Raw genomic sequence first — 16,642 nt, forward strand, 5'->3', positions numbered from 1 at the left:
AAGGTTGGATTTTTCCTCATTTTTTTAATTAAGGCATTAAGATCAATTTCCAAAAGATGATTTTTTATTCATCTTTTTAGTCAACTTTAGCATGGGTGTGTTCACTTATGTAGTCTTCACATTATAATGAGAACATTATAATTGTGTGTTTGGGACATGGCTTTTTATTGTGAGACTTTTATTTTTGGAATCAGACTCTCAAAAATTATATAAAAGATTTAAATTTATCAGCCAATATATCGGTTATCAGCTTTCTAATATTAAGAATTAACGTTATCGGCCAAAATTGTTATATTGCTGCATCCCTAATAAAAAGCATCTACCTAATATTTACACTGATTGCAAAGAAAATACAGCTATTTTTACAGTTTAAATAGACTCTACTGCTATTTTCACTTAGTGTAAACATAATCTAGTTGCTATTCACACTTAGTGCAAATAGCCGATGGCTAAGATTAAATCCTGCAATCCTGCCTCACAAGCGTTTGTGTGTTGTGAAAATCCTGATGTCTTCATTCTGTGTGTTTCCGCAGGACCAGGAAGCTGATGAATCATGGAGAGGCTGGTGTTTTATGTGCTGGTGTTCGGTGCTCTGGTGAAGGCTCAGCATTGCCCGGGTCGCTGCATCTGTCAGACCATCTCACCCACACTCACGCTCCTCTGTGCCAAGACTGGACTGCTGTTCGTGCCACCGTCCATCGACCGCAAGACCGTGGAGCTCCGGCTGACCGACAACTTCATCACGGCCATCCGCAGGAAAGACTTCATGAACATGACGAGTCTGGTGCATCTCACGCTGTCACGCAACACCATCAGCCAGATCGCTCCGCACGCCTTCGTGGGTTTGAAGTCCCTCAGAGCGTTACACATGGACGGGAACCGGCTGACGGCCATTGCCAGCGACCAGCTGAAGGGTTTGATCAACCTGAGGCACCTTATCCTGGGCAATAACCAGATTCACCACGTCGAGCTGACGTCCTTCGACGAGTTCGTGTCCACCATCGAGGACTTGGATCTGTCCTACAATAACCTGAGGACGTTACCGTGGGAGGCGATCGCCAGGATGACCACCATCAACACGTTAACGCTGGACCACAATCTGATCGACCACATCGGCGTCGGGACCTTCACGCTCCTCACAAAGCTGGTACGTCTGGATATGACATCAAACCGTCTTCAGACGCTCCCGCCGGACACGCTGTTCCAACACGCGCAAGTCCTGTCGGATCCCAAGACGTCCAGCTCCAACAAGCTAGCCGTGAGTTTCGGCGGAAACCCTCTCCACTGTAACTGCGAGTTGCTCTGGTTGCGCCGCCTGACGAGAGAGGACGATCTAGAGACTTGTGCTTCTCCAGAACACCTGATGGACAAGTATTTCTGGTCCATTCAGGAAGAGGAGTTCATCTGTGAGCCGCCGCTCATCACCAAACACCAGGTCACCAAACCCTACGTCATGGAGGGTCAGGGCGTCACGCTGAAGTGCAAGGCGATGGGCGACCCCGATCCCGCTATACACTGGCGCTTTCCCGATGGAAAGCTGGTGCATAACAATTCCCGCACGATCCTGTATGACAACGGCACCCTGGATATCCTCATCACCACGCTTAAAGACAGCGGCGCCTTCAACTGTGTCGCCTCCAACGCCGCAGGAATCGCCACGGCTGCCGTAGAGGTCAACATGATCCCGCTCCCGCTGTTCGTCAACAACACGGGTCACATGAGGGAGGCGGATCCGGGACTCTCCGACATCACCACATCCACCAAATCCGGCAGCAACGACACCAAACCGCAGAACAAGAGGGTTGTGGTTGAAAACCTGACCGCCAACTCCGCCGTGATCCACTGGCCCTCCGAACGCCACATTCCCGGGATCCGAATGTATCAGATCCAGTACAACAGCACCATAGACGACACCCTGGTGTACAGGTATAAGACCTCATCTTTTACGATACATAAAAACAGACGTGACTAATGAAATGGGCAGCTGCTGAGATCCCCCTATTGTGCCTTTAACTGAAGCACTTAACCTCAGGTTACGCCAATTATTGAGCTGTCTAATCCATCAAGTCATTTAGGATTAAAAGCCACTGCTGAATCCCATTCCAGCTTTCCTGGCTAAATCTAACAGAGCTAGATAGATAGAAGGACAGACAGAACTGATCTCACATTATAAGCATTTATCATTTCTATAAAATAAAAATGTAAAGAAAGATCTCTAGCTATTTTTATAATATCAACAACATTTTTTATAAAGTTTTTATTATCATTAGTATTAAAAATTATTGAAAATCCCCATCATAATAATAATAATAATTATATTTTATATTTACATTTTAATATTTAATTATTTTAGGCAAGGCTATCTATCTATCTATCTATCTATCTATCTATCTATCTATCTATCTATCTATCTATCTATCTATCTATCTATCTACTGTATCTATCTATCCATATCATATAATTGTTATAATATTAATATATTATAAAAATACAATTAAATATATATTATATTTTTTTAAAACGTACACAAATTAAATAATTATTAGTGTAATAATAATATCACATTTACAATTTTAAAGTAAAAATAAAGAAGCAATTAGTATTATTATGATTTATCCACTTTATGAATATATATATATATATATATATATATATACATTCATATAATTATGTAATTATGTAACTCGCAAATAATTAAAATATCAAAAATAAAGAGCCTGTTATTATTGTTATATTTATATAATATTTATGAATATTTATAGTAAAATATAGTAAAGGTAAAACATTATAATTAGATATCTATATAACTTATTTACTTATTTTTCTGTTTATAATAAAATATTATTGTGTTCACAGATCTCCATCAGTGAACTGAATCAGCCAATAGGCGACACTAAAACGGGAGCAAATTTACATAATAACAGGTTGTTTAAAAATCAGCTGAATTATTAATAACCTCAAAGACTCTCAGTAGAGAAAGAAACCTGAAGGTTTAAAGGTCAGATGTTGAAAATGTTAAAAGCCCAGATGTGTATATTGATATTGAACATGGCTGCATGAAATATTATAGATGGATGGATGGATGGATGGATGGATGGATGGATGGATGGACGGACGGACGGACGGATGGATGGAATAAATTATGGATGGATGGATGGATGTATGGATGGAAATGGATGGATAGATGAATGAATATGGATGGATAGAAGAATGAATATGGATAGATGGATATGGATGGATGGATAGATGAATGAATATGGATGGATGGATATGGATGGATGGATGGATGGATGGATGGATGGATGGATTAAGATGGATGGATGGATGGATGGATGGATGGATGGATGGATGGATGGATAGGTGAATGAATATGGATGGATAGATGAATAAATATGGATGGAAAGGTTAATGAATATAGATGGATGGATGGATGGATATGGATTGATGGATAGATGAATGATTATGGATGGATGGATGGATGGATGGATGGATAGATGAATGAATATGGATGGATAGATGGATGGAAAGATGAATGAATATGGATGGATGGATGGATGGGTGGATGGATGGATGGATGGATAGATGAATTAATATGGATGGATGGGTGGATGGATGGATGGATGGATGGATGGATAGATAAATGATTATGGATGGATGGATGGATGGATGGATGGATGGATGGATAGATGAATGATTATGGATGGATGGATGGATTAATATGGATGGATGGATGGATATGGATGGATAGATGAATGATTATGGATGGATGGATGGATTAATATGGATGGATGGATGGATGGATGGATAGATAAATGATTATGGATGGATGGATGGATTAATATGGATGGATGGATGGATGGATGGATGGATAGATGAATGATTATGGATGGATGGATGGATTAATATGGATGGATGGATGGATATGGATGGATAGATGAATTAAAATGGATGGATGGATGGATGGATGGATGGATGGATGGATGGATGGATGGATGGATGGATGGATGGATGGATGGATGGAAGAAATTATGGATGGATGAATGATAAAATCGTAATTATTCCAAACTTGTGACCAGTAGGTCTGTAGATGCCACAGACTGTCTCTGTGATTCAGTGATTTAGTAATTCGGTGATTCCTTGATTCCGTGATTCTGTGATTCAGTGATTTAGTGATTTAGTGATTCCGTGATTCAGTGATTTAGTGATTCTGTGATTTAGTGATTCAGTGATTTAGTGATTCTGTGATTCTGTGATTTAGTGATTCAGTGATTTAGTGATTCAGTGATTTAGTGATTCGGTGATTCTGTGATTCAGTGATCCAGTGATTTAGTGATTCAGTTATTCTGTGATTCAGTGATTTAGTGATTCAGTGATTCAGTGATTCCGTGATTTAGTGATTCCGTGATTCAGTGATTCAGTGATTTAGTGATTCAGTGATTTAGTGATTCAGTGATTCACTGATTTAGTGATTCCGTGATTTAGTGATTTAGTGATTCAGTGATTCACTGATTTAGTGATTTAGTGATTCAGTGATTCAGTGATTTAGTGATTCAGTGATTTGGTGATTCAGTGATTCAGTGATTTAGTGATTCAGTGATTTGGTGATTCAGTGATTCAGTATGAGTGTACAGTGTTCACCCTCCTGCCTCCGACAGCAGACCTGCACTCGGCGCATGTACCGACATAATGGGATTTAATGTCTGCGACGGCAGCACAGCTAGCGAGCGGTAAAACACTTCTGACATTTATTGCCGCTCGCAGAGCCTCACTGCAGGCAACCAGCGCATTACGCTAGAATGATCTGGAAGAATATGCATCTGCTGAGCGCCGCCACGCTTTTAAACACAACACCTTTATCTTACTAAGTGCCCAAAACACACAACAGAGCCGCATTAGGCCATCATTAGACGCTGACAAAGCTTCATATTAAAATGGCTTTTCCCTTTTCGATAAAAATGGGGAAACATTCGGAATGTGAACAAGGCAGAAACAAGCAACTACTGATGACTGCTTTCAAGGGCAAACAGTAATTTTCAGAGGAAGCCGTGAAATTGCCTCTGGTTTATTGCGACACGTTTAGTGTTAAACAGCTTTTGTGTTTGTGAGTCGAGGCGATTGGTCCGCAGTCTTGAGAAACGCCAGACCTTCTGTGAATCAAATCAACCGTAGAGATCTGAAGGGTGACACTCGTATCGTGCAACCCGAGCGAATTTACATAATAACGGGGGGTTTAAAGATCAGCTGAATTATTGATAACCCCACAGACTCTCAGTAGAGATGGAAACGTTCTCCAACAATGAGGCGGGTATCTCAGGATGAGGTTTAAAGGTCAGGCGCAGTCCATGTTGAAAGCCCAGATTAAACTGATATTGAACAGGTCAGACGCATGTGTAGATGTGTGAAAATCAAGCTTTTCCCCATAATTGTGGAATCACGGAAGCTACACCAGATATTTTGCCAAGAGATGTATTATTTATTATTTTTATACATGAATCAGACAGAGAGAAACAGGCATAGCAGAATAAGGCTACAGGTGAGGAGGTCTTCATTCCAGATTTCTCTATTCGGGGGTTGGGTCATTTTGTTGGGTTATTTTTAACCAGGTGCTGGATAGTTTTTTCTGTAACTCAGCTGCTGGGTTATTTTTACTGTCAATACAATTGATGAACCTCTCACACACCTACCTAGTGCTGGGTCAGTGTAACCCAATGTTGGGTAGTCTGTGCCAAACCGGTTAAAACTGGACACTGGTCATTTTGTGTTCTGCTCTGAGAGGAAACTTCCTGAATGAAATTAAGGTTTGTATTGCATTGCATTCATGTGAAATTTGTACTGTACAAAGAGGAAAATGTCTGTGGTCTCACCGTTTACCTTTTTGGTTTACATGTCCGTCTCAGCTGTTTGGTACGCTAACCTTCTACAAACAAACACAGCATAATCTACACTCAAAGTGAATCATGCACGACCAGAGCCGAAACACAACACTATCATGTGTTACAAAGTTGGCGTACGCTCCACTGAGTAGCGCTAGCATCTCAGCTGTGGTCGCGCTATGTGTTGGACAGGTTGAAACTTAAACATCTGACAGACGAGATGGCACAAGGTAAAGCTGATTTTGATGTAACTTTTCAAACATTAATATACTGTTGTCATTTAATGAACTGGAACAGCTTACTGATAGAAGTTTTCTTCCCACAGGTTCCCATTGGCTGCTCCTGTCACGTCCTCAACGTTTACTAAACGTTTTTGAGTATTTTGTGATTTGTAAAAGACTGACTTGCCATTGAATAAAAATATGGTATATGAACTGTTTAAGTGCGTTTTTATTCTTTAAAATGGAAAACTTTCAGTATCAGGTTGACTGACCCAGCACTATGTCAGAAAACAGAAACCAAATGGGTTAATGTATAAAACCCAACAAGCTGGGTCAAAAATAACCCAGGATGTGTTTTCTATGCAATATTTTCCCATCGCTGGCTTGAAAAATAACCCAGAAGTGGTTGTTTTCAACCCAGCATTTTTTAAAGTGCACAGATTTGTATTTTTGTGATGCAATAAAAGATCAGTTTCATTTTTATAATATAGAAACGAAATAACCCTGTGGTAAAAAAGTATATTCCGGTTATCTGGACATAACTATTTAAATATATAACTAAATGTTTTAATGAAACAAATACTGTCGTGATGTATACTTACAATTTTACTATTTATATACAGAATATATATATATATTTTTTTTTTTTCACATTACAGACTTTTTTTGTGTTACAGTAATAAAAATTGAGAGGGTAAAATGCGCTTAATTATCATGGAAATGATGCCACAATGCCAAAATTATTTAATGAATTTGTGAATATAAAATATATTACATATTCAAATATAAATATAAAACTATCATCTTTATACAAAGTATAATTTCTTTTTTTCTTTTGATTTTAGAGTTAAGTATGAGCTGAACATATGGTCATTTTTTGACCATTTTTCCTAAGATTCACAGTTAGTTTTAAACGATCAGACGATGTGAAGACAGCACCCTGCGTGTCTTCTGTAAAATATGTGCTAATTGAGTCTCTCATTGCTTGTCAGTGTCTGATGAGCAGCAGGCCTTGGGACTGATGTAATTTCATCAGCATCTGTGTCAGGAAGACATTAGGATATTGTCCAGACATGGTCGAGACGGCCGAGGAGAGCAAACATGGGCCGACTGCTGTTCATTCTGATTCAGGAGACCTACACACTTCTAAAGCAAATGTCAATTTCTTAGCTGAAAAAAACATGCAAGCAAACAGTGCAGTGAGTGGATATTTGAACTGAGAATTGATTTCCGTCTCTTGAACTGCCTCAGACTGACTCTTAAATGGCGCCCACAAAGTCCAATTCCTCTGAAGATATCTTTATCTCCACATTTTGGAGAGATCAAGCCGAAGATTTTACCCGTGTGTTGCTGTCTGAGTTGTTTACAAATTGATCATTGACTTATTGATAAAAACTTCTGCATGTGCAGATGCAAAATACATGCAGTGCTCTACATTAACCTTTATGTTCATCAGCCACTGTGGCTAGTGGTTTTCCAAAGTTACTAGTCACTCATATTCTCATTTTCATTTTGAAATTTCATTTTACCAGGGGTGTGACTACACTTCGCTCACAAGACTAGACGATACACGATATTGGGTTCACAAGAATAAGACTAATCTATATTTTAAGACTTTTGTTGTTTTTTAAAACTAGAAAAATAGTATTTTATTTGACTGAAAGTCACAAAATGCAAAACAATTGCAGGTGCATTTTTAAATGTTTTAACTAATCTAGGGCTGTCACTAACCATGATCTTGGTAATCAAGTAATCAGTCGATTATCGATTATCAATTATCTAGTCGACAATTAATTGAGTAATCAGTCGATTATATTTGGTGATTAATCGAGTAATCAGTCATTTTTTGTGGATTAGTTGAGTAATCAGCCGATTAATCGAGTGATCAGGCTTTTTTTGGGGGCTGATTAATCAAGTAGTCAGACTGTTATTTTGTCGATTAATCAAGTGATCTGTCGGTTATTTGCAGATTAATCGAGTGATCTGATTTTTGGGTTGATCAAGTAATCATAGGGGTGTAACGGTTCACAAAATTCACGGTTCGGTTCGATACGATACACTTGTGTCACAGTGCGGTTCGGTACGATTCGGTATGTTTCCGATACAGCAAAAAGAAAGAAATACCAGAGAAATTTCCTTGATTTAATTTTTTTAATTATATTTTTATTAAAACTAACATCATAAAGTATGATATTTTTTAACTTTGAGCAATGATGGAGCTATACTTGACTTTTCTTAGGAGCATAAAACAAAACAGCTCCTTGGACAAAATGAAATCTAATATTGTAGTAGTTATAAACAAAGGTTTATTTTATTTCAGATTAACATTTGAGGGCAGCAATTGTATTCATAATGTCAAAATAAAACCGACGTGATGTTACTTGAAAGCATTATAGGCTACTATTCCTGCCAAACTCCCATGGTTACAGTTAGTAGTGTTACTACAGTAAACCCATGGTGAATGTTGCTGATCTGTGGACACTGGATAGTTCATTCATGGCACAATGTTTCTCCTGGCTTCCACGTCAGCGCTGTTTGATCCGTTAATAACGGAGAAATGCGCATGTTTCTCACTAGATCTCGCAGCGATGTTATTACTTCAGTGGCGAATTCAAATGCTTTCTTTACTGGATTTGGCTGTGTAGTGACAGCGCTGATGATTAAGATCGGCTCGCGCTGCCTTGGTCCAAACTGATAAACGGTCCGTCAACCACACAATAACGAGTGGTTTCGTTCCGCTTACATTACATTTGCCATTTGATGTTGGGCAATGTTGTGGTCACGCCAGCGTCTCTTACATTTTGAGCGCGCTTGCCACGCGCGACGCGCCTACATTTGAAATAACGAAATTTTGGTTGGCAGGAAAAATGGTCCAACAAACCGTTCGGTTCAAAAATCCGTACCGAAAGCCTCGTACCGAACGGTTCAATACGAATACGTGTATCGTTACACCCCTAAGTAATCACTGTTATTTTGGCGATTAGTTGAGTAACCAGCCGATTATTTTGCAGATTAATCGAGTTATCAGTCGCTTGTTTTACCCACTTTGCCGGGTAATAGGACCTTTTTGTCGATTTGTTGAGTAATTAACCAATTATCTTGCCGATTAATTGAGTAATCAGTCGCCGGTTAACTTGCTGATTAATCGAGTGATCAGTCGCTTGTATTTTGCTGATTGATCAAGTGATTTGCCGATTATTTCGCTGCTTGATCAAGTGATCGATCACTTGTTTTTTGCTGATTAATCAAGTAATCAGACTGTTATTTTGCAGATTAAACACGTAATCTTTCGATTATTTTGACGATTAATCGAGTTAACTTGTACCGTTTTTTTGTGCTAATAAAAATAGACCTAAATGAACAATAGTCAAACTCATGCTCTGAGACGCTAGAAGAAACACAGAACCTGTACGCATGTAAATATAAAATTCAACACGACAAAATGGCTAGCAGGAGTGACTGTTACAGTAATGTCAAGCCCTGTATACATGGACTCTTTCCCCATATCGTTTTACTGAATATATCCCTAAATGAACTGGTTAGCTGTCACTAGAGGATCATGGGAGCTGTAGTCCACAACAATGAAAAAAACATGCTAAAATATCCACTGTTAAATGAAATTTTTGCTTTTTTTTAAGTCTGAATATACGCCTATTTTTAAATCGTCATTAATAGATCAAATTAATAGAAAATGGTCATAATTTTTGCCTGCAGACTGATCTGGAAATGGTCGGTTAATTCCTGCGGTTAGCCGGGGTGGACACATGCTAAGTAAATGTCAGCAGAACGAGGAGACACCTGTTAGAGCACATATTTATCAGGAGAATCTCAATATTAGCAGGGTATCAGGCAGCAGAGACATTTGTTTACTGAGGCTCTATGTAGGAGGACATTAATACAGTCGGTAAACCTTGAGAAAAAGACAAGCGGATGTTTGCACAGAACGAGAGAGAGAGCAGCGTGGCACTTTAGCTAAATCAGTGGTTATCAATGGGCGGCTAGTGAATATAGATCCCAAAAAAAACTGTTTCTGGTCCGTTCTGATTCAATCAGCAGGGAAAACTCTCTAAAAATGCAAATAATAAAAATTGTGCCCAATCAAACTAAACAGTATTATGGCACAAATGTAAACATGATAACATGGGTTGTTATTATTATTATTTCAATAAAAAATGTATAATAATATCAATATTATTAACGCTATACATATATATGTACACACAAAACAGTGTGTTCTAGTTTTTGAATCTGATTTGCTGAGAGGCTTTTATTCTACTAATGCAATATTCTACTAATATCACACAGAAACTGTTTTCCAATGTGTTTCACTCCGCTTGTTCCTGCCAGATCTATACTGGCAGCATTTCTCACAGTGAGCGTCAATGCTGGAGGAGCAAACCTACTATAATTTTACAAATACTACTGTTATTATGCCGCTGGATGTAGTTTTAGGAGTTTATTAGGCAAGAATGGAGTTGTTTGCGCTACACTAGTTGTCACACTACAACAACGTGAAAATACTGTTTTCAAATAAATCCACTTGGAAGTGTGTTGTTAAAAACGCTGTCTAAGTGTGGATGGAAGGCCAAAACTGTGGAAGCTTGTTTCCGCCACAGAATGAAAAATAAAAAAGGTAATTGCGACTTCTCGCATTTCTGAGAAATAAAGTCAGAATTGTAAGATATAAAGTCAGAATTGCAAGATATAAAGTCTGAATTGCGAGATATAAAGTCAGAATTGATTGATATAAAGTCGCAATTGCAGGTTATAAAGTCAGAATTGCGTGATATAAAGTCGCAATTGTGTGTTATAAAGTCAGAATTGTAAGATATAAAGTCAGAATTGATTGAAATAAAGTCGCAATTGCAGGTTATAAAGTCAGAATTGCGAGATATAAAGTCAGAATTGATTGAAATAAAGTCAGAATTGCGTGTTATAAAGTCAGAATTGCGAGATATAAAGTCAGAATTGCGTGATATAAAGTCGCAATTGCAGGTTATAAAGTCAGAATTGCGTGATATAAAGTCTCAATTGCGTGTTATAAAGTCAGAATTGCAAGATATAAAGTCAGAATTGATTGATATAAAGTCAGAATTGCGAGATATAAAGTCAGAATTGCGTGATATAAAGTCAGAATTGCGAGATATAAAGTCAGAATTGATTGATATAAAGTCAGAATTGCGTGATATGAAGTCGCAATTGCAGGTTATAAAGTCAGAATTGCGTGATATAAAGTCAGAATTGCGAGATATAAAGTCAGAATTGATTGATATAAAGTCAGAATTGCGTGATATGAAGTCGCAATTGCGGGTTATAAAGTCAGAATTGCGAGATATAAAGTCAGAATTGATTGATATAAAGTCAGAATTGCAAGATATAAAGTCAGAATTGCGAGATATAAAGTCAGAATTGCGTGATATAAAGTCGCAATTGCGGGTTATAAAGTCAGAATTGCGAGATATAAAGTCAGAATTGATTGATATAAAGTCAGAATTGCAAGATATAAAGTCAGAATTGCGAGATATAAAGTCAGAATTGCGTGATATAAAGTCTCAATTGCGTGTTATAAAGTCAGAATTGCAAGATATAAAGTCAGAATTGAGTGATATAAAGTCAGAATTGCGAGATATAAAGTCAGAATTGATTGATATAAAGTCAGAATTGCGAGATATAAAGTCAGAATTGCGTGATATAAAGTCGCAATTGCGGGTTATAAAGTCAGAATTGCGAGATATAAAGTCAGAATTGATTGATATAAAGTCAGAATTGCAAGATATAAAGTCAGAATTGCGAGATATAAAGTCAGAATTGCGTGATATAAAGTCTCAATTGCGTGTTATAAAGTCAGAATTGCAAGATATAAAGTCGGAATTGAGTGATATAAAGTCAGAATTGCGAGATATAAAGTCAGAATTGATTGATATAAAGTCAGAATTGCGAGATATAAAGTCAGAATTGCGTGATATAAAGTCGCAATTGCAGGTTATAAAGTCAGAATTGCGAGATATAAAGTCAGAATTGATTGATATAAAGTCAGAATTGCAAGATATAAAGTCAGAATTGCGAGATATAAAGTCAGAATTGCGTGATATAAAGTCTCAATTGCGTGTTATAAAGTCAGAATTGCAAGATATAAAGTCAGAATTGATTGATATAAAGTCAGAATTGCGAGATATAAAGTCAGAATTGCGAGATATAAAGTCTGAATTGTGTGATATAAAGTCGAAATTGCGTGTTGTAAAGTCAGAATTGTGAGATATAAACTATTCTGAGGGGGGGGAAATTAGTCTTTTTTCCCCCTTAGAATTGGCCTGATAACTCGCAATTGCGAGTTTATATCTCACAATTCTGAGAAAAGATGTCAGAATTTCGAGATATAAACTCGCAATTATGTGTTATAAAGTCAGAATTGCGAGATGTAAACTCGCAATTGTGAGAAAAAAAGTCAGAATTGTGAGATAAAAAGTCGCAATTCTGTCTTTTTTTTCTCGCAATTGCGACTTTATTTCTCATAATTACGACTTTATATCTCGCAATTGCGACTTTATTTCTCATAATTGCGACTTTATATCTCGCAATTGCGACTATTTCTCAGAATTGCGACTTTATATCTCGCAATTGCGACTTTATTTCTCAGAATTGCGACTATATCTCGCAATTGCGACTATTTCTCAGAATTGCGACTTTATATCTCGCAATTGCGACTTTATTTCTCAGAGTTGCGACTATATCTCGCAATTGTGAGATAAAAAGTCGCAATTATTATTATTTTATTTTTTATTCAGTGGCGGAAACAAGCTTCCATGCAAAACAGAGAGAAGATGCGCTTTCAAATGAAAATATATTACATTTACATTACATTTATTCATTTAGCAGACGCTTTTACCCAAAGCGACTTACAAATGAGAACAATAGAAGCAGTGAAAATAACAGTAGGACAACAATATTAGAGTGTACAAGGCCTATATTGACATTGATATTGATATTAATAATAATTAATATTCGTTTTAAAAATGTGTGCCAATGTTTGATTTTTGATGTTTGGTTCTGAAGTAAAACCACTTGAGAACCACTGAACTAAATGCTAATTTGACAGTTATTAAATTCATACCAGCATCAATAAAACCGTCTAAACAGGAATATGAACGTGATTTACTTTGAATCTGATGGTGAGGTGAGCGCTAGTCGGTTCACTGTTCCCTTCTCACACCCATAACTCCTCTGTCCTTCTCGCTCTGTCGCGCAGTGAGGTCTCTATCAATGAATGTCCATCTCATCTTCTCCAGCTCTTAACCTCTGACCTGAGGCTGAAAGCACATCGCTAGTGATGACAGAGCGCTTTGACCCCGCGACCCCCGGGACATCTCATGCATTATCAGTCCCGTTTCAGAGCGGCCAATCAGAGAGCAGCTCAGACGCACGGCCTGCTGGGATCTGAGGTGAAGGGAGGTTTAAATCCAACCAGACATTTCATTCGGAGCTTGCTGTTAAAGTCTCGCCCCGACTCTGATCCCGAACCGAGAGAACACTAGCACACATCATGAAAGACAAAGAGCTCGAACGCAAGTTAATGTGAGCCGGTTCATTTTCACACGTCAAATAATGAACTGGAAAACATTTGTAATATATAAAGCCTGACTCATGCATACACACTTTCAGTTGAGTTGAATGTAAGTGATAGACAGCGTTGAGTTGTAACTACCTGTGTTTGTCAGCGGTGTGACGGTATGGCAGTGATGGGCGATTAGCGCTCTACTGTTATTGCTGTTTTTGTAAGATTCTTCAAGCCATTTCTGTGTAAATCATTTGTAAATCCAATTTACAAAATAATGGTTTTATGAATGATTCACACAGAAATTCATTCTGCTCCTGTTTGATGAATGAGATCTTTATTTTGCACACTAAAAATTACTATTTCTCTCTCTCTCTCTCTCTCTCTCAAATGAAGTATTAGGAAGTCTGATTCATTACAGTGAATCAGTTCATTCAGGTGGTTTATTCAAATGAAGGGGTTCAAAACGACACACACACACATACGCACACACATTCATACACACACTCATATACTCACACACACACACATACGCACACACACATACACACACTCATATACTCACACACACACACACACATACGCACACACACTCATACACACACTCATATACTCACACATACGCACACACACACACTCATATACTCACACACACAGACACGCACACACACTCACTCACACACATACACTCACTCACTCACACACACACACACTCATACACACACTCATATACTCACACACACATACGCACACACACTCACTCACACACACACTCATATACTCACACACACACGCGCACACACACACACACACAGTATTTTCATTTGAGTTTATTTTTAAGTAAGTGGAAAAGGCAACATTTCAAAGTTTTGATTTACATTTTCATCTAATATTTATATTTTCTTAATAATAATTAATAATTTGAATTAGCTTATTTTTATATTTTCAGTTTTATTTTAATTTTAGTTTCATTTTTAGTAATTTTGATATATTTAAGTCACTTTTTAGATATTTAGTAGTGCTGTGCAGCGATTAATCGCATCCAAAATAAAAGTTTGTGTTTACATAATACATGTCTGTGTACTGCGTATAATTATTTTGTATATATAAATACACACACATGCATGTAAATATTTAAGAAATATGTGCATGTATATATTGTATGTATATTTATATTATATATAAATATTAATATTTTATATATAAATAACACATTTTTCTTAAATATATAAATGCATGTGTGTGTATTTATATATACAAAATAATTATACGCAGTACACACACATGTATTATGTAAACAAACTTTTATTTTGGATGCGATTAATCGTTGCCCAGCACTAAATATGTTTATTAGCATTATCGTATTATCTCTCTCTTTCTCTCAAATGAAGCAACAGGAAGTCTGATTCATTACAATGAATCAGTTCATTTGGCTAATTTATTCAAATTAGCAGGTTCAAAACAACATTTCGCTAATTTATTTGCATAATGTTATATATTTGTATTGTCACATATATAAGGATTAAGGTTATTGTAAGTTTGTAGCTTCGGTGGCCGTGTCTGAACGACTCTCTCTGGTGTTTTCTCTGTGCAGGATGATTCCCTCGGCGAGTAAGACGTTTAAGATCAACGACCTGGCGGCGGGTCGCGAGTACGAGCTGTGTGTGTTAGCGGTGTACGACGACGGCATCACGTCTCTGACGGCCACGCGTGTGGTGGGGTGTGTTCAGTTCCACACGGCGGCGGAGGCGGGTCACTGTCGCTTCGTCCCCAGTCAGTTCCTCGGCGGGACCATGATCATCATCATCGGCGGCATCATCGTGGCGTCCGTGCTCGTCTTCATCATCATCCTCATGATCCGATACAAGGCGTACAGCGGCGCCGACGGGGCCAAGGCCAAAGCGCAGGGAGACACGAGTGTGAGCATGCACTCGCAGACGAACGGGAGCCGACCGGGCCGATCCGGGGCGAAGCCTCACAGCGAGGAGTGTCCCGAGTCTCCCGGCGGGAAGGACTGCAAGGCGCTGGTTCTCCTGAAGATGGACGAGGCTCAGGAGGAGCTGAAGGTGGACCTCCCGCCGATGTGCTCGGAGAAAGCGGCGCCGGCGTCCCGACGGGCCAGTGTGTGCGGGCCGCCCTCCGACGACACACACACGGACAGCAGCCTCACGGGCTCCACCATGTCCCTGTGTCTGATCGGGCCCGGATCCGGCCCAGGCCCGGCCGAACCCCTGCGGAAGGGCCCGCTGTCCAACATGGGACTCCTCCCCAGCGAGCTGGCCCGGACTCGGCACCGCTTCTCCTTCGACGGAGACTATGCTCTGTTCCAGAGCCACAGTTACCCGCGCCGGGCTCGAACGCGGCGGCACAAGTCCACCACTCACCTGAACACTGACGCGTCGCCACCCTGCAGCCGGAGGGTCACGTTCAGCAGCACAGAGTGGATGTTGGAGAGTACGGTGTGACGCACTGAAGAAACATTAGCGGCACGTGCACACACACGCATTCGGACATGTTTTACGTTTTGACGTTGTTGCTGACACACACACACCGTGCGATACGCGACACTGCAGCTCTGCTCCGAAACCTAGTGAGCCATCCGTCCTAAACTAACTTATAATTGATCAAAAGTGACAGTAAACACATGTTTTATTAGTAGCGAATAAATGCGTTACTTTGAACTCGCTAGTCATCAAAGAACCCTAAAAAAAAAGACATGTGTCAGTTTCCACAACAATATGATAAAGTGATGATAATCATAAATGTTCATCAGATCCTCATATTAGAGTGATTTCTGAAGGATCATGTGACATGCTGAAAATACAGCTTTGATCACAGGAATAAATTACACTTTACTGTATATTCACATTACAGTTATTTTACGTTTGGAATAATAATTCACAATTTTTTACAGCCTTTTTACGAAAAAATCGTACAGACCCCAAACTTTTGAAAGCTCGTTTATATTTATGATTCCAGTGGTTCTCAAGTGGTTT

General features: G+C 38.7%; 1 protein-coding gene across 1 annotated transcript in view; it reads left to right on the forward strand.

The window, feature by feature from the left end:
* Positions 1–16,140, forward strand: part of lrfn1 (leucine rich repeat and fibronectin type III domain containing 1) — a 216,649-nt gene extending 200,509 nt beyond the window's left edge. The window contains exons 3-4 of the mRNA XM_056251560.1: positions 534–1,926; positions 15,241–16,140. Of these exons, the coding sequence (XP_056107535.1) occupies positions 554–1,926; positions 15,241–16,111 (2,244 nt within the window). The 5' untranslated portion in view covers positions 534–553 and the 3' untranslated portion in view covers positions 16,112–16,140. The remainder of the gene's footprint in view (positions 1–533; positions 1,927–15,240) is intronic.
* The last annotated feature ends 502 nt before the right edge of the window (positions 16,141–16,642 follow it).

The sequence above is a fragment of the Rhinichthys klamathensis genome, unplaced genomic scaffold (assembly GCF_029890125.1).
Source record: "Rhinichthys klamathensis goyatoka isolate OS25496 unplaced genomic scaffold, OSU_Roscu_1.1 h1tg000084l_1, whole genome shotgun sequence".
In the NCBI taxonomy this organism is placed as follows: Eukaryota; Metazoa; Chordata; class Actinopteri; order Cypriniformes; family Leuciscidae; genus Rhinichthys; species Rhinichthys klamathensis.